At 35.9% G+C, this 21,106-nt stretch overlaps 2 protein-coding genes and 1 long non-coding RNA gene across 11 annotated transcripts in view; 2 read left to right on the forward strand and 1 right to left on the reverse strand.

Annotated features, from left to right (window-relative positions):
- Nucleotides 1-13,670, forward strand: part of tprg1 (tumor protein p63 regulated 1) — a 29,377-nt gene extending 15,707 nt beyond the window's left edge. The window contains exons 5-6 of the mRNA XM_055213823.2: nucleotides 8,106-8,259; nucleotides 12,572-13,670. Coding sequence (XP_055069798.1) covers nucleotides 8,106-8,259; nucleotides 12,572-12,766 — 349 coding nt within the window. The 3' untranslated portion in view covers nucleotides 12,767-13,670. The remainder of the gene's footprint in view (nucleotides 1-8,105; nucleotides 8,260-12,571) is intronic.
- Nucleotides 1,348-17,008, reverse strand: LOC129450810 (uncharacterized). Its single transcript, XR_008646431.2, has 3 exons — nucleotides 16,627-17,008; nucleotides 16,391-16,473; nucleotides 1,348-1,900 (listed from the first exon to the last, which is right to left on the reverse strand). It is a non-coding gene; the product is annotated as an uncharacterized lncRNA (long non-coding RNA).
- An 851-nt stretch (nucleotides 17,009-17,859) lies between these two features.
- Nucleotides 17,860-21,106, forward strand: part of tp63 (tumor protein p63) — a 94,638-nt gene continuing 91,391 nt past the window's right edge. For 4 of the 9 annotated variants that reach the window (XM_073870158.1, XM_073870160.1, XM_073870159.1 and 1 more), the window contains exons 1-2: nucleotides 17,861-18,012; nucleotides 20,343-20,460. The gene's annotated coding sequence lies outside the window, so the exon portion shown is untranslated. Of the gene's footprint in view, nucleotides 18,013-20,342; nucleotides 20,461-21,106 lie in introns of all 9 variants that reach the window. The other 5 variants (XM_073870164.1, XM_073870170.1, XM_073870169.1 and 2 more) reach the window with 2 other exon arrangements.

The raw sequence follows: 21,106 nt of genomic DNA on the forward strand, positions 1-21,106 counted from the left end.
GATCTGTGTGGAGGAGTGGGTCAAAATCCCTCCTGCAGTGTGTGCAAACCTGGTGAAAACTACAAGAAACGTTTGCCCTCTGTAATTGCAAACAAAGGCTACTGTACCAAATATTAACATTGACTTTCACAGGTGTTCAAATACTTATTTGCAGCTGTATCATACAAATAAATAGTTAAAAAAATCATATATTGTGATTTCTGGATTATGTCTCTCACAGTGGACATGCACCTACAATGACAATTTCAGACCCCTCCATGATTTCTAAGTGGGAGAACTTGCAAAATAGCAAGGTGTTCAAATACTTATTTTTCTCACTTTACAATAAGTTGTTTTGATAGACTTACATTTCATTCATAAAATTACAAGGAAAATAAAAACTACTCAATTATAAGAGAAAAAAAGTTTTAATCATTTTACATTTAAGAATATGTTGGTAGGTCCTGAAATAGTTTATACATATAGTTTTATAGTATCAAAATTTTAGAAACCACTGGCTTAAATCACATGTTTGACATTGACATCATGGTTCTAAGTCACAAGACAAATAAGAATCAATTATATTTATATTATATTTATAACATCAATTATATAACCAACATGCATCTTTGTGGCCCATATGGGTTTTGAATCTTCATGAAGAATGATTTTTATTTTATAAGGCTATTACATTGTCTCAATTAACTTGTATTTTTCATTGCACATTTTTTCATTAAAATAGATATCCTATTTTTCTGAATGAAAAGACATGATGTGTTCTTGTGTTAAACATGGGTTTGTGTAACTGGGGCGAGTAAGTGGTGTAATAAAGAATTTCTCATTACCAAAAATATAATTTAACGTAAACTATTCCTTTCAATGTACTGTGAATATTTTCTAGGAATGCACTCCTCTGTGTAACACTTCTCAGGAAAGCTCAAATGTCATGCATGACAGATCCCAGCATCTATTTTTCACTGTTTCTATCTTCTCTTTTTCACCTACTCTTTTTGCCCCTCCCGCTACCCTCAATCTTTCTCAATCATGCAAAGTAATGGGATGAAATAGAATGTGTGTGTGTGTGTGTGTGTGTGTGTGTAAGAGAGAGAAAGAGACTTGTGGCAGTGATCAGTGAAAGCTCAAACCTGTACCATAAACAGTGAATGTCCCTGCCCGCTGGCTGCTGCTGCTGCAGCCCTGCCCTCTGCCTGTCTCAACTGGCCCTTGTGTACTGATAGCTTACCTCTGGAATCATCTGGAAAGATTGGGAGTGAACTTTCCCTCTTACACACACATAAACAGGGTTGTTTCACTTTATTAGTAAGGACATCATACCAGGCTAATGATATTTTCCTACCCTCATAAACCTGTTGACATTACATGTAAAGCAAAACATGATTTGGCTCATTTGTTAGACCACTTATAGCGTCCTCACAAGTTTATGACATGTTATACCACTGTAGCCTACAAATATGCTGTAGCAAATCCTGTACACACATACAAATGTCTAAAATACGCTTTCAAACTATCAACGTGTGCATGTGCCCTTGCTCTTTTACGCACAAAGTACATTGTATGCGTTTAAGCAAATAATCACAACTTTCTATACTCTACACAAACAGTCTGCCTTTTCTCTGAGCTTTGCTTTGTGCCTTCCCATAATCACCCTTCCCCTCATTTTCTCTCAACACATCAGTTTATTCAGTAGGGTGTAGCCACCAAGACCTCAGCAGTCATTGTCAAGGTCTGAGAGTGTTAGTGTAAACATAGGTAGCACTGGGTGAGCTGGAGACACAGCCTTGCCCTGTAGTTATGTTATTTCTATGAGTCCCTCTTTCTCTGTAGCCTTAAGGGATGTGTGTTTGGCAGGAACTGGTCCTGCTTAAGGTGTGTTCTGGAGTCTGTTGGTTTTGCAACACACCTGGAAATGCAACACGCACAGTTTAAGCAGCTCTCCTCCCAGTGTACATAAATCTCCATAAAAAGGCTTTATTTGTGTGTGTAATAAGTACAAGTGTGTGCTAAAAACAAAAGATCTTTAGTGATACACACAGTGAAATAAATGAAACACATATTAGTCCAAAAAATGCTTTCAAACAGTGAAGTTTCTAAGATCATAAGAGGTATCTCAAATTTCAAAAAGTCTTACAACAGTTTTGTGTAGTCTTTAAAAATCAATTTTGTGTGTTCCATGAAAAAAATTACAGCATATGTGTTTGGTAAAAGACTAAGGCAAGTAAATAATAAAATCCATTAATATCTCAGACAAAAAAAATAGTTAAACTTTTAAACATAAACTAAAAGTTAAATGCATGACCATTTTAATTCAATCCTATGTAACATTTTAATATTGTAATTAAATTCAAATTCATTTCTATAACACTTTATATCAAATTAGCAGCTTTACAGTAAATAGATTACAGGGGGGAAATTAACAGGAAAAAAACAGAAATTAGCAAAAAGTCATAGAAAACAGGAAACAATGGTGTTTCAGAATGCATTATATTATTCCTAATGTGTCATAAGATGCATATTACAAATGCAAACTATAAAATAATTGTCCTTTGGATTAAAATTGGAGTAAAATAAATAAAGTTTGGAACACATAGTACAGTAGCCGCCACAGGACAAACATGTCATCGTCCGAGACAACACAGCGATGAAATGCGCTCTGTAGAGCAGTTTGTCCGTTTAGGGAGCAAAAAAAATTTAATTTTAAAAGATAATATTTTAGACAGAGATATATTTTTTGCTGTGGTTAATAGAGGTGTGACGAGACACTTAATCTGCGAGACGAGACACGAGATAATGACGATGCAATAATCATTTGTTCAAATAAAGTATAAATACAAGTAAACACAGTAATAAGTAGCCTTTGTAATAAAAACCAGAATTATGCATTATAACAAATGCCTGCAGGGGGCGCTAACGGACCCGCTTTTGTTACTTTCACTTTAGAATCTAAACTTTAGCCGCGTACTTTTAACCAAACAACATTTAAATCCATTTAAATCTTTAATGTTTTTTCAATTCGTTACAACAGAAATGATATAGCCACTTTTATTCTTGATCAAGAACATGCAAAGATAAAATCATGTAAACGCTGAGTGAGGGTTTAATCTGCTAAGACACTTCTGACACTGATCAACAGACAATCGCAACGCGTAGACGAACATTATTGGAAGCCCAAACAAAAAAGCACATGCAGTAAAAGACGAAGTATAATACATGCACATTGCACACTGCACAAGAAAAGGTTTAGCCAGAAACTTTATGCTGACAGTGACCGTTTCTCAAACAGAAAGCTGCATCCTCCGGAGGTCCGCAGGCTCCATACGTCATCAAGCCTGGTTTATTTCAATTATCTGAGCATTACATTCGCAAGAAAAGTCATAAGCATATTACAACAATTTACGATTAACTTAATATAGTAGTAAACGTTATAATTGTTAATATTCTGTAATAAGTCTTTATGATGTATGCAGTCTACAAATGCGACCCTCAAAGGATGCAGCCTTTTGTTTGAGAAAAGGCCAGCATTTCACCTCCCTGAGAAATCTCGTGACATAATTAATTTCCCGATACATATTTAATCTCGCGCGACGAGATCTCGTCACAGCCCTAGTGGTCAATAACTCATCAGTGTGGTCTATCAATACCAGGTGGAATTTTGAACAATTGTAAAACGACTTCAGTATAATAAGTAGCGCATTGTTACTTTCGACTTTGTCAGCTAGGACAAAAGTAACACACAGGTGGGTCAAAAGTAACACAACGGAACAAGATACATTTTTGTGTTACACTTGTTTTAGTAAATATACTGTACATGACTATGACCTTGTTAAAATGTAACTGCTACATATTTAGTTGTTTATTTTTGCAAAAAAATAAATAAATAATTAAATTACATTTTCACTTCAAATTTTAGTTTCATCAAATGTTTCAAAAGCAACCAAACAGTACAAACTTAAATTGTTGAGAATATTTTTTTTCAACAGTATGAATACTACGAAAATAAAATGAGCATAATATAAATTCTCAACATAATGCAACAGTATTAGCAGCGTGAGAAACGTCCCGACAGGAACTCCTGACATTTTAACCCAATTTAACCCAAAAACTCTGAGAAGGCAAACTTCAGGATGTGTTACAGAAATAAATAACCTGTAGATTGATCAGTACTGTAACAGATGAATCGAGAAACACAATGTGTTGTTAGAAAAAAATTACCACTTTAAGTATTTACTTACCATGTTCAAAAACATCTTTCCGGACCTACACGTGGGAAACAATGACCAAAAACGTGATATTTGTCAGCTCTGTCAAGGTCTGCGTGCTAATGATGCTGTCATAGTTGCAAATGTAGTCAGGGTTCTGAGAAAATTGCTTTGTTACTTTCCTCTCGCGTTACTTTGTTACTTTCCTTTCGCGTTACTTTCGCTGTACGGTAGGGCTGTCACAATGATTGTTTGACTTCATCACAATGATTTCAGATCACCGCAATGATTGCACATCTCTCTTAAAAACACAAGGGGGAGCTGCAGCGCCTGTATAAATGAGACAATATCAGATGGCGCTCCTCAACTGAAAGTGTAACGCGATGCATTGCAAAGCTATTCAAAACAGTAAAAAAACTGCATTTAAAGAAATGCTGCAAAACAGTATAAGCAGTATGAACTGCAGAGTAAAACATACATTTCCAAAACAACAATTCCAAATTTAGGAAAGTGAAGGATGTTATTCTTATTTTTCAGTACTTTATTTTGTTTATTTATTATTAAGAATCTTCAGTTTTTGAAAGATATATTCATTAAATAATTGCTTTTAAATATGTGTTATGTGTATTAATATGTACTACCTGTAAACCTCGCAAAAGATTTAATTTGAATAATCACAACAATGTGTGTAAATTATTTCATGATTGTTTACACAAAAAAATGTACGAGAATTTAATGTCAAAGTAATAAAACAGACAATTAATCAGCATAATTGTCACAATTTATTAGGCAATAAACCGTCAGCCAAATTTCATAATCGTGACAGCCCTACCGTACAGTTCTCCCCTGGTGAGGTCCCTAGAGACCTGCGGTGTATGTCGATACAAATGTCTCATTCTACGGTAATAAAAACATAACAGTTCATTATATAATATGATATATTATCATTTATACATTATGTTATAAACCACTGAATATAGTATATTATATTGCATTTCTGTCAATAGTTCCTCCTAAAATGTACACATTACATCTTTAAGATACTGTGTGAGTAAATTAGTTTGTTGAATTTCTAGCACTCCTGTTAATAGGAATCTTATGTGCCCTTCCCTGTACCCTTCATGAGCACAATACGCTAAAAAGGGTTGAGTAAGTGGTTACCGTAAGAAGCAATAATGTTTATGTCTGACTCACCTATACAAAAATGCACTATTTTACTATAGCAAAGCATCCTCTAACTATGGGAAGTGGTATGTGGAACTTAATTACGTTTAAATTGATAATTTATTTTATTTATTTATTAAATTATGTATTAAGATTTACACTAAATGCATATAGATGTGAGATGTTTTATAAGATTGTAAGAAAAAAATGTAAATTCAAAAGAAAAATAAATATGTTGCTCCAGCCCTCGGGCTAAACATGTCCATCGATCAGCTCAGAAAAACAAAAAGCGCAGTTTAGACCTCCTGCGGCTAGACAGTGAGCGCTTAAAGTTCACATTTGACTTTACCTGGAGCCCAGTCTGTCTGTTCAGGAGTGAAAAAGAACCACTAGGTCACTGGTTACGTATGTAGCTGCCATGGTGTTGTGCTTTGGGGCATATCAGTCGCAGTAAGACACAGGTTTTTTTTCTCAACAGGCCTATCGTTTATCAACTGTCAGTAGTGAAGCATAACTTCTTTCACTTTCGAATACTCCGTCTTGAAAGACTTTCGTTGGAAAATGATATGGTGGGATGGAGGACAGCTTTCTGAATTTGAATAAATACCAGTACCATACAAAAGCTAGCTTCATGTGTGCAAAGAAGTAAATGGCATAAAATTTCTTTGATTTTTCAATTCTGTTCGATTATTAGTCATTTCAAAGCAAGGCAAAAAAAACACACCTAGTTGTATCCTGTCTTAATTGGGTTTGAAATATTGTAATACATAACACTGTCTTAAAGGAATATTCCATTTTCTTAAAAGAAAAATCCAGATAATTTACTCACCACCATGTCATCCAAAATGTTGATGTCTTTCTTTGTTCAGTCGAGAAGAAATTATGTTTTTTGAGGAAAACATTGCAGGATTTTTTCTCATTTTAATGGACTTTAATAGAGCCCAACATTTAATACTTAACTCAACACTTAACAGTTTTTTTAAACAGAGTTTCAAAGGTCTATAAACGATCCCAAATGAGGCATAAGGGTCTTATCTAGCAAAACGATTGTCATTTTTGACAAGAAAGATGAAGGATATGCTCTTTTAAACCACAACTTTTCGTCTAGGTCCGGTCCAGTCCAGCACGACCTAGCGTAAATGCGTAGTGACGTAGGGAGGTCAGGTGTTACATATATAAAACGCACATTTGCGGACCATTGTAAACAACAAACTGACTCAAAGACATTAATTAGTATCAGTTGACATACAACAACGTAGGAACGGTCCTCTTTCAACACATTTGTAAACACTAAGGCGGAGTTTCGCGTTTGTCCTCTGTGACCTCTTGACGTCATGACGTATTGCGTGGGGTCACGCTGGCGCATCACGACCGGATTTAGACGAGAAGTTGTGCTTTAAAAGTGGATATTTTTTATTTTTCTTATAAAAGAAAAATGCCTTATGTCTCGTTTGGGATCGTTTATAGTCATTTGAAACTCTGTTGAAAAAGTGTTGAGTTAAGTATTAAATGTTGGGCTCTATTAAAGTCCATTAAAATGAGAAAAAATCCTGCAAAGTTTTCCTCAAAAAACATAATTTCTTCTCGACTAAACAAAGAAAGACATCAACATTTTGGATGACATGGTGGTGAGTAAATTATCTGGATTTTTCTTTTAAGAAAATGGAATATTCCTTTAAGCCATTTCGGGTGATAAGCAATTTGGTAATGCAGGTCGACACATCACAGTCACAGCCAATCAGAACACAGTTTTTATTTAATATACAGTTATGTGGAACAGGATTTGAACCAATAAGATTTTACTGAGGGTGGGGCTACCCAGCACAATGATGCAGATATTTAAACCAGTTGTCAATGTCTTGTCGCTCATCGCTTGCCATGATCACAAAAAAGCGAAATAACCTGGAAAAGATCTTATCACTTGTTCTTTTATCACATCGCGCCCATTTAGGACATGGTGTGGCACTTAAAAATCCATTGGCATTAGATGAGTAAGTGCTAATATTCTGTTAGTGTGTACTGTACGGACAGTCGCACAAATCACAACCTTTCATACCATGAATGATGGTGAAAAGGTGCATGGTCTATTGTGAAAGATGCTTGTAAAATATGGAAGGATGCCAACATAATTTCAAAGAGCGAATGTTTGGAGGGTTTAAAGCTCTGCGTTTGCTGCCAGGCGCTCTCTTGTCTTCTGAGGTTTCATCAGCCTGGAAAATAAAGACATCCCCTCTAGGCTTTTCATTAAAATCTGTTTACTTTAAATGGCAGAAAGAAAGGCAGGACGAATGAAAGAAAATTTGATGAGGGGAGGGAATGGCCTCTAAGCTTAGCAAACATTAGATTGGCTTGTGCATAAAGGAGGCGACCTGAAGAGAAATGGTGACAGCTTTGGCAGGAATGAGCACTGAGGGAAAACTGTGTGGGGGGGGGGGGGGGTCTGGGGTCAAACAGACCTAATTGCAAGCCTGAGTGTATGAATCACTCAGCAGATTTGAGTGAATCATGTGTATTATTGTGAACTTGAGTGCTACATGCTAATACAAACAAAAAAACTAGCACTGTTTTTATAAAGCTTTTATTATTTTTTCTCTTCTGCATATTTCTTGCGTTTTTCTGTCAGTAAATATAGTGGAAAAAGTCTTGGTAATAGACCTCCTTCATGAAGCATTTCTGTGATAAATTGTGTGCAAACCCATTTACAAGCAATTTTGACATAATTATGCATGTGTGTGTGTGTTTCAGGAGAGAGGGTGAGGGAGTTCGTGTGTTTTGGGACAAACTCAGAGAGCCAACTTTCAGTGCACGTTGGAATCCTTTTTCTGTTAACTATCCTTACACTACATTCACCTATCACCCTGTCAGGAGCGCCAATGAGCAGATGGGCAATCTGTGTGAGGTAAGACTATTATCACCTGTGATGTATCACACAAAACATGTTTATATTGTCTGATATGTAATGTCTGATACACTAAAGATACCATTTTTGTCTGAAGAACCTTTTTGCACTACAAACAGTGGCGGCCGGTGACTTCGAGGTCACTTGATGCAAAGTTCGTCACATGTATGTAGCCGTCATGTGTGTGGTTCCTTTTTTCAAAATATGTGTTCTGGGCATGGAGAGATGTTGTGTGCTGCACGTGTCTTGTCAGGGTGGGTGCCTGCTGCATATGCGTCTGAAGGGTTTGTGATAGGATAGGTGCTCGCGTTTGCCAGATACTCACATAATCTCATGTGTGATCAGAGTTTAGTGTCTTGCATGTATTTTGTGAACGTGAGCATCTTTTCTGTCATGGGCACTTTTGGCGCGTGTGCAGCGGGCACTTATTTTGACAAAACACGTGATGCACATGGTTTACGTGACGCAACAAACACATATTTTGAAAACACAAGCAACACACATGACACCCCTCGAACACTTATTTTGAATTTGCGCCCCTCGGATGAGCATTCACGAGCCGCCACTGACAACAAAGTACTTTAAAATTCTTCAACAGTTCTTTCTGGTTCTCGAATCTGATTGGCTAAGAGCCCTTCTCAGCCATGCGATATTCTACTAACATCACAGTAACCGCTTCACTGCTTGTATCATTTCGCCACCTACTGGTCATTTTAGAATTAGTGAGGGAGGCTTCTTAAAACACTTGAGCCATACGGTCACATATCTTTGACTGGAAAAAGCTGCCACCAGAGCGGATGGTCACACACACACGGGCATAAATGCTGTTTTTAAACACTTCAAAAATCATTTTCTCTTTATCTAAAGCGTCTGTTACTGTGTCTGGTACTTTGTACCCTTCCCGAAGTGCCCTTAAAAGGACGCAAAAGCGCTGTTTGGAACTGGTATGGTAAGGACACTGGCTCACTATACATTGGGACACTTGGGGGTGGTTTACCGGACAGGGATTAGCTTAAGCCAGGACTAGGCCTTAGTTTAATCATAAAATATAACTAGTTTTAACAAATATGCCTTACTAAAAACATTACTTGTGTGCATTTTGAGGCAAAACACTGATGTATTTTAAGATATGTCAGTGCAAGTTGTTTTCAGTTTGGACAGCGCTTACATTTATTTTAGCCTACTGTAGGACTAGTCTAATCCCTGTCCAGGAAACCACTCCTTGATGACTTATTTTCCGGTGACGTGACTATTAAAAAACGTTGTTAGATATCACCACTGATAAGCAGCACGCAGAAACATCTCTCTGACTTATAATAAACTGATTACAATATAAAACACTTAATTATTCTGTTTATTAGGGGTTTAAATCTGAGAGTTTACTACGATTCGATACAAAATTGATATTCTCTGCCAGCGATGCGATTTTTTTCGATACTTTGAACGCTTTTTCGATGCTATTTGGTCCGGTTCGATTAATTTGTCAATGTTTTAATACTACGTGCCTAGTTATATCATTTTTACATCAAATGCAAGCAAAATATACATTATAACATGAAGATTTCATTAAACTCTTTGAAAATGGCACAATCTCTGTCCCAATTGGAACATTTACAACAACAAACTGACAAAAATACACTTTTTTAAATAAAGAAAAAGAAATAAACAGTCAAAGTCTTTAAGTGTTTTGTGCCAAAATGTGCAAAAGTGAAAATCACTGAGATTGTTTTTGAAAAAAATAAATTAAATTGAAAAATAAATTAATATAAAAAATAAAGCTGTTAAAGCTCAAATAACACGCGCTGTTTCTGCATTTCTAAAGTTAATCTGGTGTACCTTTAGAGTAGTATTACATCCTTCATATCTCCGAAGAGTCTTTAGTTTAATCAGATTTATAAAAGAAAGATTAGCTTTAACGAATCTTTCTGATTAACGTACGAAAAAATGAAGGAGGAGTTACTACCGCGGGAGGAGCGAGTACTAGTCATGCAACACTTTATACAACACTGTTTAACTTATGATTCACTACATGTTCGTGTCATTTATATAATATACATGCCCCTATAGAAGTCTTACTTACCGCATGCAACTCATGACCCGGTTGGGACTTTTCAATGATATCCAGCGTTAAACAAACACACGCAAAACTCTGCTGCTTCCCCGGATAATAAACTATATCCATTGTTTCCATAAGGCTGGCTTTCTTCTCCTTATATCCAAAAACACACTTCTTCTTTCGTGCCATTGTTGAGTTTTGAAATTAAACAAAGCTGTCGCGTGATGTGATGTTTGTAAGTTCTAGCGTCTCCCGCTGATTGACGGGTGGGCGGGGTTTTCCGGGGGAAGTGAATTATACTTTAATTGCATTGATAAACCTGTGATGGTTTTCTGTGACGGGAAAGAAACGTAAGCCATCAACATCTAATAATTTCCGCGAGAGGCACTCGGGTGCTTGTTCTCCAGACAGCATCAAGCTTCTCATGCTAACACATTGACCCCAGAGGATCTTATGAAAAACTTTACATTATTTTACTCAAAGTCAACGAAAATCGAGCAGGACTAAAACATTTTACAGCTGATCGCTGTGAAAAATGTAAAGAGCAGCGTCAAGTATAACTGCAGCAATGACAGTGTTCTTAATATAACAAAGTAAGTGTTTTGGTTAATGCCATTCATGTTTATTTTTTTAATCATTGTATACCACTAGTCAACTAAATAAATATAAAATGGTAAAGATGAATGCACATTTATACATTGATTTAATAGATTTATACCATTTTGAAATAAAAAACTGTCATGGATTTATTGTATTTTGTGGAAAAAAGAATTTGTTTTTATAATAAATCTTTGAAAATCAAGTTATCGATTTGAATTCTTTATGTTTTTATAACCTAAAGATGCTAAGTGAAAGTTTGTAACAGAAAATAGTGGTTTTCATCTTGTCACTTTCTTGGTATAGAAAACCGAAATTTGTAAAAATGGATTTATTGCGTTTTGGAACCAAACTCTTCATATAGTTTTATTAACTTTTACCTCCGCCAAAATAACAACAAAAAGACTAAATATGAATAAAAGAAACAAGAAATATCAACCCAAAACAAATTAAATCTTATTTTTGAACATCAAACACAGATACATCAGAGCCACCAAACATTTGACCGAGCAAATGTTCAAATAGGTGCTATCTTTACTAATCGACTGCAGATTTGAATGGATATATACATATATATATATATATATATATATATATATATATATATATATATATATATATATATATATATATATATATATATATATATATACATATACGTATACATATACATATACGTATATGTGTATATATATACTCTCTTAAAACCACACTTTGTGACCAAGAAATGGTAATATTAAGAAACAGCTATTTCATATTGAGTTATTAGGACATTCAAAACAAATGACTAAAAGGACAGTTTAGAAGGCCTGTCATTCTGGCATTCAAAGAGGCTTTTAAAAACACTTTGTTGTTGTTTTCTAGTTTTTCTAGTGATTGCCTCTGGCCTAATCACAGCCATGATGATATAGAGCTAGATCACACTCCTACTAGAGCGATATTGCTTATTTATGAGCCACACAGCCTTTATGTTTAAGTACCTTACCTCTTCTGAATTTCTAAAATCTTTCCTTTTTTAGTCACACTACAAACTAAACCATAAGCTTGCATAGCCTTCTCAAATGCTATTACTCATAAATATTACTAGAAAAACTGCCAAACAACATGCAGAGGTGGAGTAAGAATCCACAATTTCTTGGAAGTCGGCTTTAGAAGAAACGACGTGTTTACTAGTTATGCATGGCGCAACATTAAAATGTCAGAATAAAGGTGTCAAAGGATGAGTACTTGTGGACGTTAAGGCGAGGTTACATAAGGCAGCGCTTCTCCAATGACAATGCTTAACATGGCTACGGACATCACGGACAATCCGCTCACATTTAAATATGTATGTAGTTTAAGGTGTGAATGAGGGGTCTTATGCAGGTGACCTCACAGATCGCATAACCATTCATTTGGACTGGGGGTGTATAATTTCGCTGCCAGATTCCCATTCTTCACATTCCACCCCGCCTGCTGAGGTGAGCAGCAGGTTCAACAAAGACGAAGACTGGTCGACCAAGGGTAGAGACAGCATAAACAAGTATGTTTTGACAGTCAGAAACCACCAACCTGACAAAACTGGAATAAGTCAAATGCATATTGTAAATACACTGGGCGTTGTGCACTTTTAAAGTGCTGCACTCTTTAAATGATCTCTTTTCCATTGTTATCATTTAGATCAACAACTTCATGGAACAGCTGAATTTGGCAGCACAGAAAGCCCACAGCAGGAACCCTATACCTGGGAAAGCTAACGGAGTTCTAGTGCTGAATCAACCCATTCAAATTGAGGCATATGTGGGTCTGATGTCTGCACTGGGCAACCAGAACAAGCTGGGGTATTGCTTAGCACGAGGCAATATTGGTTTCTGAAGGTGCCTTGAGTTTCCACTGAGTGTTTACACTAAGTAACTCTCTTATACCAGCTGAACACGCATAATTTATGCTCATCTAAATGTATAACTTAGGTTTCTCATTGCTATTTAAAAGACATTTATTTATATTAATGTCAATCAGATTTGCTAACAAACTATATTGCTCCTAAATTTACTTGGAGTGTGCTTTTTTTGCAATGTAGCTGTTTTTTACTGATATGATATGATGACAAATAGTTTTTTGTCATTTCACAGTTTGTCTTCAAACGTGCCACACAATCAAATTGACCATATGGACCGCATTTTTATATACAGTAGTGAACTGATTAACAAGAAATAACTTTTTTATGACAATATTATACAGTAATTTCCTTTGCATGTGTCATAATGTACCAAGTATGTAGTCCTTCCTCCTACGATTTCCTGTGTAGCAATAGCTGCAGAAGAGTTGCATACATTGATATCCTCAATGTAGGAATTAACGCAAGAACTTGGTAGTAATTGTGCCTTCTTTCTTTTTGTATCTGTGCCGATATCCTGTCCCATCACAAGGCTTCTTACAGGCTACGTGGTGCATGAAGATCATATTTGTTTGTTGGTTTAAGGTTTATTATTACAGCAGAGAGGGTACTGGAATTTCCCCAGTGTTGTAATTGCTCAGCTGTCTTGATTTGTCTCTTCAGGAGAGCACAGCAGAATGTCAAACAAATTGGAAAGCCTTTATAAAAATGAATGATGTATGGTAACAATTTTTCGGTAGTACAGAACACAATGTTATTCCATCACCATCTCAAACAAGTTTAGTTGAAAGTGTCTGTGCTTTATTAAGCTGTCCAGTTTGCACTATTTCTATGTATGTGGTTGATGCCTGACACAGGCTATTAAATTATGAAATTAAATTACACTGTATGTTGTCTTTTTTTAAGTGATGCTAGTTATATTTGAAGAAAAATAGCATGTTATGTGTTTAGATCTGTCACATGGTCATATCATAAATTTGTATGTAGAATGAATAATTGACATTCAGATGTGTTAATTTGAGAACATAGAGATTATACACAGACAGATTACTAAAGTTTATAATGTAGCTAGTTTTTGTGTGTGTTGTGCTTCATTTTATTTGCTGTTTTTTAATAATGTTAATCATAAATACTATGTTGCTGTCAGTATATATGCAAACTTAATAAACATATTAACTGTTCTTTAAAAAAAAAGACATGTATCTATTTTAAAACCGAGTCTACAGGATTAAACAAAAATAAAATGGTCTAAAATTGTCCTAAAAGCTGACACTGGAGCAGTATCCTTTAAAAGGGCCCTAATATGAACCATTTAGGTACAGATATGTACAATATACTTTTGCTCCATCATGCTGGAAGAGGCATTGTTCGCCACCAAACAGTTCTTGGATGGTTGGGAGAAGTTGATCTCAGAGGATGTTTTGTACAACGTTAGGTAGAAAAATACATGCAGTAATAGATTTTATAATGGATGTGAATGAATTTGTACTTTTTCACAGGTAAGCATCATTTTTCTTCATGAGATATTTTAATCTTTTAATGCATAATTAAATCATAAAAAAAGAAAGGATTTATAGCATCTGGCTACTCATACTTTACCGAATCTAGCTGGGTATTTTTGCAGTTCACTACACAGTACACCATAGTGTGCAAATTGGCACACATCCTTAAAAAGAGAACAGGTTTTTTTTAAAGTGATCATCCATGGCGGTCTTTATATGTTCTTAAAGAGGACATTTCACAATACTTTTAAGATGTCAAATAAATCTTTGGATTATCCAGAGTGTGTATGTGAAGTTCTAGGTCAAAACATCATATAAATAATTTATTATAGCATGTTAAAATTGCCACTTTGGTGTGAGCAAAAATGTGCTGTTTTTTTTTCTTTTAAAATGCAAATGAGATGATATCTGCACACTAAATAGCAGTGCCGTGGTTGAATAGTGCAGATTAAGCGACGGTATTATCCCCTTCTGACATCACAAGGGGAGTAATTTTAATTACCTATTTTTCACATGCTTGCAAAGAATGGTTTACTAAAACTAAGTTACTGAGTTGTTATTTTTCACATCTTCTAGTTTGATAGAAGCACTGGGGACCCAATTAGAGCACTTAAACATAGAAAATGTCAGATTTGAATCATCTGTGACCATGGACTGACTTGATTTAATTTGCTTGATTTTATTTGTTAATTTTTTGTCATTTTTATTTATTTTTTTCATTTTCTTTTTTCTTTTTTTCTGTCTGCTATGTTAATAAAATGTTAAAAATCAATAAAAAGATAATTGAAAAAAAGAAAATGTCAGATTTTCATGATATGTCCCCTTTAGGTTTAAAACCAATAAAGGTTTCATTTTAAAAACATCGCATCAAAGGATTAAACAGATTATTACACACTGAAAAATTAAATTCGCATTTTAGGAAGGATTGTTCGTTTTTTTTTTAATGAAATTAACAATAATTAAAATTAATTAAGAAAACTTGATTCAGTCATGTTGAACTGGTGTACATAATTAAATTACGTAGATCCAACAAATTTTTTAAAGAAAAATCATTTTAAGAAAACTTAATTCAATCACGTGCAACCGGAGATTTTTTTAGTGCAAAAATTGTGAACATTGTGAACAATGTTTTCTAATTGTTTATTACTTTCTGCAGTGCCCTCTGCAAACTGTCCCTACTATATGACCAGTATGTGTGGAGAATGCAGACTTAAAGAATGTACACCATAACTCAGTCTGGCGGATGTTATGTGTTAATCTCTTGTTTATCTGATTAGGTTTCTGTAGGCTTCACAATAGCCAAGTGTACGCTGCTACCATTTTTACACCAGAAGCTGTGAAAATGTATGCATTCTTTACATTCATCAACCTCCTACAATATCAATTTATAGTAGAACATGCTTATAACTTGTTTTATAAAACGGCTAGCTCCAATCCTTGATTCTGATTGGTCAACAGGTGTGCTTTATTCACAATAAAACACTGCTATGACCGCTTTACCCAACGGTTCTATTTAATATCACTGCGCCCTTAGCAACACCCTTAGCAACACATAAGCATATAATGAGACTGAGAACAGTTTGTTGTTTTTATTTGAGCTTTCATGTTGTTGTTCGCAGTCAGGGACTATTTTTTCTAGCGGAAGGAATGCTGTTATTGATTTAACTTCATGAAAGTTGCACTAATATTTTTTTTACTTTAATATTGTGTGGTAACCGTTTTATAAAAGCAATAAGGTACTCGAGGCAAGTGCTGTATCGTGAATAAGTAACAGCGGAAGGGGTTGCAGGCACTCCGCTTCGCGTCGTGCCTAACAACGCCCTTCAGCCGTTACTTATTCACAATACAGCACAGCCTCTCATACCTTATTGCTTACATATATACTGCTATTGTAATGTAAAATTCTTACTATGCCTGTATTATGGGCAAATAATCCATCATGGAAAACTAAACAAATTACCTTAAATAAATGTTTTTTAACAGTCATTAGTCATCGAGTCATCATAATGTATAATGAATTTATATGATCCAATGTGTATTTGTTTGTCTTGCATTCTGCATTTTTTCTTTAAGGACTCAAAGGGTTAACACTTTTCTTACCGAAGTGGGGACGTGTCTCATAATCCAGGATCAGGCACTGCTGTGGCCTCAGGCTGTGGTTTCTCAACCACGTATCTCCACCTCTGTAGAAAAAGATCTACAGTAAATCTTGGATCACATGCTAAATAAACTAAAAACATTGATGACACTGTTCTGAGTAAATAAGACGGATTTCACAAGAAGATAAGTGAAAGACATTTCACGTTTTAATGGGAGTGTCCATATTAGCAACGTACCTTGTTATTATTGTTGTCATAGTGGCAAGATAGGCTATCCCTAACATCACTGAAGTGTGGAGAAATAATACTTCCACTTACATGTTGCAGACAGACCAGTATTGTATCAAACTACTCAAAGTACCTTAAACAGACGTTTAATTCTATGACTGTCGTATATTCACTGTAGGATTGACTTCAGTGAATTTACGTCTCTTTGTGGCCTGTTATTGTGTTTCTCTTAGGTTTTGTAAGTGCGCTTATGTCATCTTGCCATGTTGTGTGTTTTAGTGTTTCCATGGAGACTGTAATTACTCTTTTCTTTTGTGAGTATGGATTAGTGGCTTCACAAATGTCCAAAAATTCTAGAGGGGCAAGTCAATAGCAATGTACAGTATTATAGTTGCATTGAGTATCAATTTAATGTATGATTTGAATGTGTGTTGTTTATGTTGTCTTTGGACATTCAACAAATATTAAACTATGTATTCCTCATATGTATTTAAGTAAAATACAAATCAATATTTTTGGAGTGGTGGATATGCTGTACTGGATGTCTGGACATCTATAGTAATCCCTGTGCTTACGTGTGGGGTATTTCAAGGGCAACATGCAGCACACAGAGTTCCTCAGTTAATCATCCTGAGGTTTCATAATGAGAGAGGTTCTAGCTGCATTCTTTTGTGCAAAGGTAAGCCATTGCCAGTGGCTATAGAATATGGCTCCCTCCCATCAATTTTTATTATTTCTTTTTAACTGAAGCACGACCTCTAGTAAACTGACAGCCTTTTGTTTTTCCTTCTTTTGAAAGTGGGGGAAAGTTTGCCATACCAGAAAGATGTATGGCACAATCTGAGGGGAATAGCTTTAGTGCTTTATTATTAGAAGCAGAGTTCTCCAAGAAAAAATATGTTTTTTATGAGTAACATAATGTTACACTACTAAAAATTTCTGTAGAAATAACAATATTACTGGCAGCTGTTTGTCTTACTGTAAATTTAAATATATGTTATTTACTCGCAACAGGTTGTTCAAAGTTAAAATGAACATTAAGCATTAACAAGTCTTATTTTTAAGACTAAATCTAAAATAACAGCCTCACGCAAAGCATTCTGATGCTGTATTTATTTATATGATTATTATTCCATAAATCTAATTAATTTGTACGCAAGCAGACAGAGCTAAGGTAATGATAACTAAATTACACAGCGCAGTACGTACAAATTATGGTAGGTGGCGATAAAGTTATAAAGGAGTAAACGGAAAAAGACGACGAAGAAGAACTGTTATATCACGCAAATGACAATAAATCATAATTAAGCAATATTGCTTCAAATGCTCAAACTAGTGACGCTTTGGACTTATATTTGGAAATAAACACGTATGACTCTTCATTTCAAAGTGAAGGTAATTACATTTTATTTTTTACTTGAATGTACACCTAAAGAAAATGAATATATGGGCGGGATATTACACTCGATTAAATACCACAGCTGAAGTGTTATTAACGTTACTTTATAATGCTGTATAGTTTATAAAGACTGAACAGTTTACAGTATAATACACAGTAGGCTAATGTAAATAAATGCCTTTAGTCACGATGAATGTAGGTGCACTTGATGCCAGTGAAAATGAACGTATTCCAGTAATTTCTGTTTTCGCAGTTAAACATACTTTTTTCACAGTTTTGATCAGAAACAGTTAATACTTTTGATTGGCATATGTATTGCCTTGGAGGGCTTTGTGTGTTTACGTAGGTCAAGCGACAGCGGAAAAGCAAATCGTGTGCTGTAGAGAGCCGCTTTGCTAGTTGTGATCTTAATAGAGAGTCCATATTGCCCTTGAGTCCAATATAATTGGCAAAGTGGCCGGGGGTGGAGAACAGTTCAGAAATTTTCAAGGCACCCATGACCCCAAATGACCTGTTGAACACTCGTGCTACATTTCATGCCAGGGGCGAGTAATACTATACAAACAGTCAATCGACATGCTGTCGTGGCACTGTGCCTGTGGCTTCCCAATCTTTAACAAACACGAATAGCCTACCAAGAGAGGTTGCAAACAGTGTTGCCAAATAGAGCTGATGATTTCCAGCCCAGAAGTTGTCAAAAACCCAGAAAAGCCCAAAAAAACCCGCCCTAAATGTTTGATCACACACACGCATGCGCTTTAGACTGTTTATTATACTATAGCCTATATTTTCTTTCTTACTTCATATTCCTTTTAATATAGACGTGTGTGCATGCTTACGCGGAGAAAGAATAAAATATCCATAAGAAAAAATTATCTGTCTTATTCCATGCATACTTAATATAAAATTCAAAATATCAGAAAATCATATTTTTATAGGCTGTTTCATCGGGCGCACGTGCGGTGACGCAATAAGCATAGGGTCCGAACTGTACTTCCGGTTTCTGTTTGCTTAATGGTCTGACTAGTTGCTGAAACTGAACTCTTAAATAAATACCTCGTCCTATGTAATCTACGTGTTGTTTATTTTGCTTGTTATATAAATAAACTACTTTAAAAGGACTTTGTTGTTATTTATTCTTCGCGGAGTTTACCGGAAGTTACGTGATGACCACAAAAGCTGCTTGTTTATGTTGTTACTGCTGAAACCGTCTATACTATTAAGAAGTTGTCCGTCATCCTAGGGGTGGGCGATAAACCGGTAAACATAATTAACCGGTAGAAATTTGTCAACTGGTAGAGATTTTGGACTATCGTTTCTATCGAGGTTACGCGCCCACGTCACGCTCCTATGCGGGTGGTCGCGAAAACGTAACGTTTGTACACGTATTTAAGCACTGCAGTTTTAAAACAAGTTATTTTAAGCCATTGAAACACAGACAACAGATCTGTATGCGTGCGTTCTTTCTGTGTGTCAGGAGCGGACAAGTCGCGCAACCGCTGCTCTTTCTGTCTGTGAGGAGCGCGCAAGTAGCGCGATCGCTGCTCACAAACTCATATGTTATGCAAAAATTTACTTTGATTTTGTATGAGATTAATCTAGATTAATATGCCCAGCTCTAATAATTATTTATTATCATTCTTATGTCATTGACTGTTTATCTTCAGAGAGCTTGAGTTTTGTTTGTTTTTATCTTCTTTCTTGTATATGTTTTTGTGAGAATTATGAACATTTCTATGGTATTAAAGATTTAAACCTTATTAAAACATAAAAAAACTCTACCGTGATACATTTCGTTATCATGATCATAAAATTAATCCTATCGTGATAGAAGATTTTGGTCATATCGCCCACCCCTACGTCATCCTTAGAAATGCAATACGGGAGTATGAGTTTCCTAATACTTTTCTAAAATGAAACTTAGCAGTTGTCGACTTGCATTAACACTTTTAGGCCACTTCATTATTAAACATAGGCTACCAGGTCAGCATGAACATTTTTCAGTGGCGCGTGAAATGGGGGATCGGCTTGAAGTGATAGAAATCTTACCTTTAAATGCAGAACAGGAAGAAACAGGCTGTTGGTGGTAAACTAACAGGATCTTGAAGAGCACAGCATTTTCGAGTGGATCAAATTAACTTATAATGAAAATGTCTGAAACACACCACATCAATCCAAACCCGCCTAAATGCATTTTTGCACACAATCAAGTTCAAAACCGCTCAATTGGGCAGGAACCAGCTAAATCTGGCAACACTGTTTGCAAAGCATTATTGGAGTTACTAATAATGGAAAAAATAAGGTAAAGTATTGAATTTCCATGCAGGTCCAGATTGATGCTGATTTGATGGTGGTGGACCATGGTCGTGACTTGTGATGTTTACCAGCAGCATGGTTACCTGGTAAAGCAAGTTGGGCAGGAATGCCTTGCTGGATAAAGCCTGGTAAGAACACCAACACACCTAAGCCCCACCAACATCCTAAATGCAACATATGCTGATAACTACATTGTATCCTATGAAGAGAAGCAGTAAAATAGGGTCATTGGGGTGGAACTGTAGCGGTCCTTAGGATCAGACTAGCGCCATGCCATCTTATAGTGTCAGTCTCTCTCAGCATTGCTTGTATGTTTAGTAAACATGAGGCACCTGTTTGCGGAATGCTGGTTGCCAACTAGACCAGTCCAGTGTCGTTTCTTAGATGCCCCAGCCACCTTTTCCTTGTCGCTTTCTACTCTTTCTATCTGTCAGCCATACAGCTGTGTGTTAGCTGGAGCGTGTAAGCATGTAGGGATACTTTGTTTTTATTTATCTCACTCTTACCCCTCCAACCCCCCTGCGTTCCTGCCTCAGCTGTCAGTGTTGTGTCTGGAGTGCGGTGTCAAACGTAGATGGGGAATGGGACACTTGGAAAAGACTCAACTTTGCGAGACCTCTCAGCTATGCAGAATGTAGAGGGGAGAGAGAAGCACGCCCTGGATTCAGATCATGGAAAACAATAGCTATGACAAAAATGTGAGGACGCCATCACTGTGAGTTGCTGGTTTGGCGTCATCACTGCAGTATAACAGCCCCTGCTATTTTGTTTACA

Source organism: Misgurnus anguillicaudatus, chromosome 8 (genome assembly GCF_027580225.2).
Source record: "Misgurnus anguillicaudatus chromosome 8, ASM2758022v2, whole genome shotgun sequence".
Classification (NCBI taxonomy): Eukaryota; Metazoa; Chordata; class Actinopteri; order Cypriniformes; family Cobitidae; genus Misgurnus; species Misgurnus anguillicaudatus.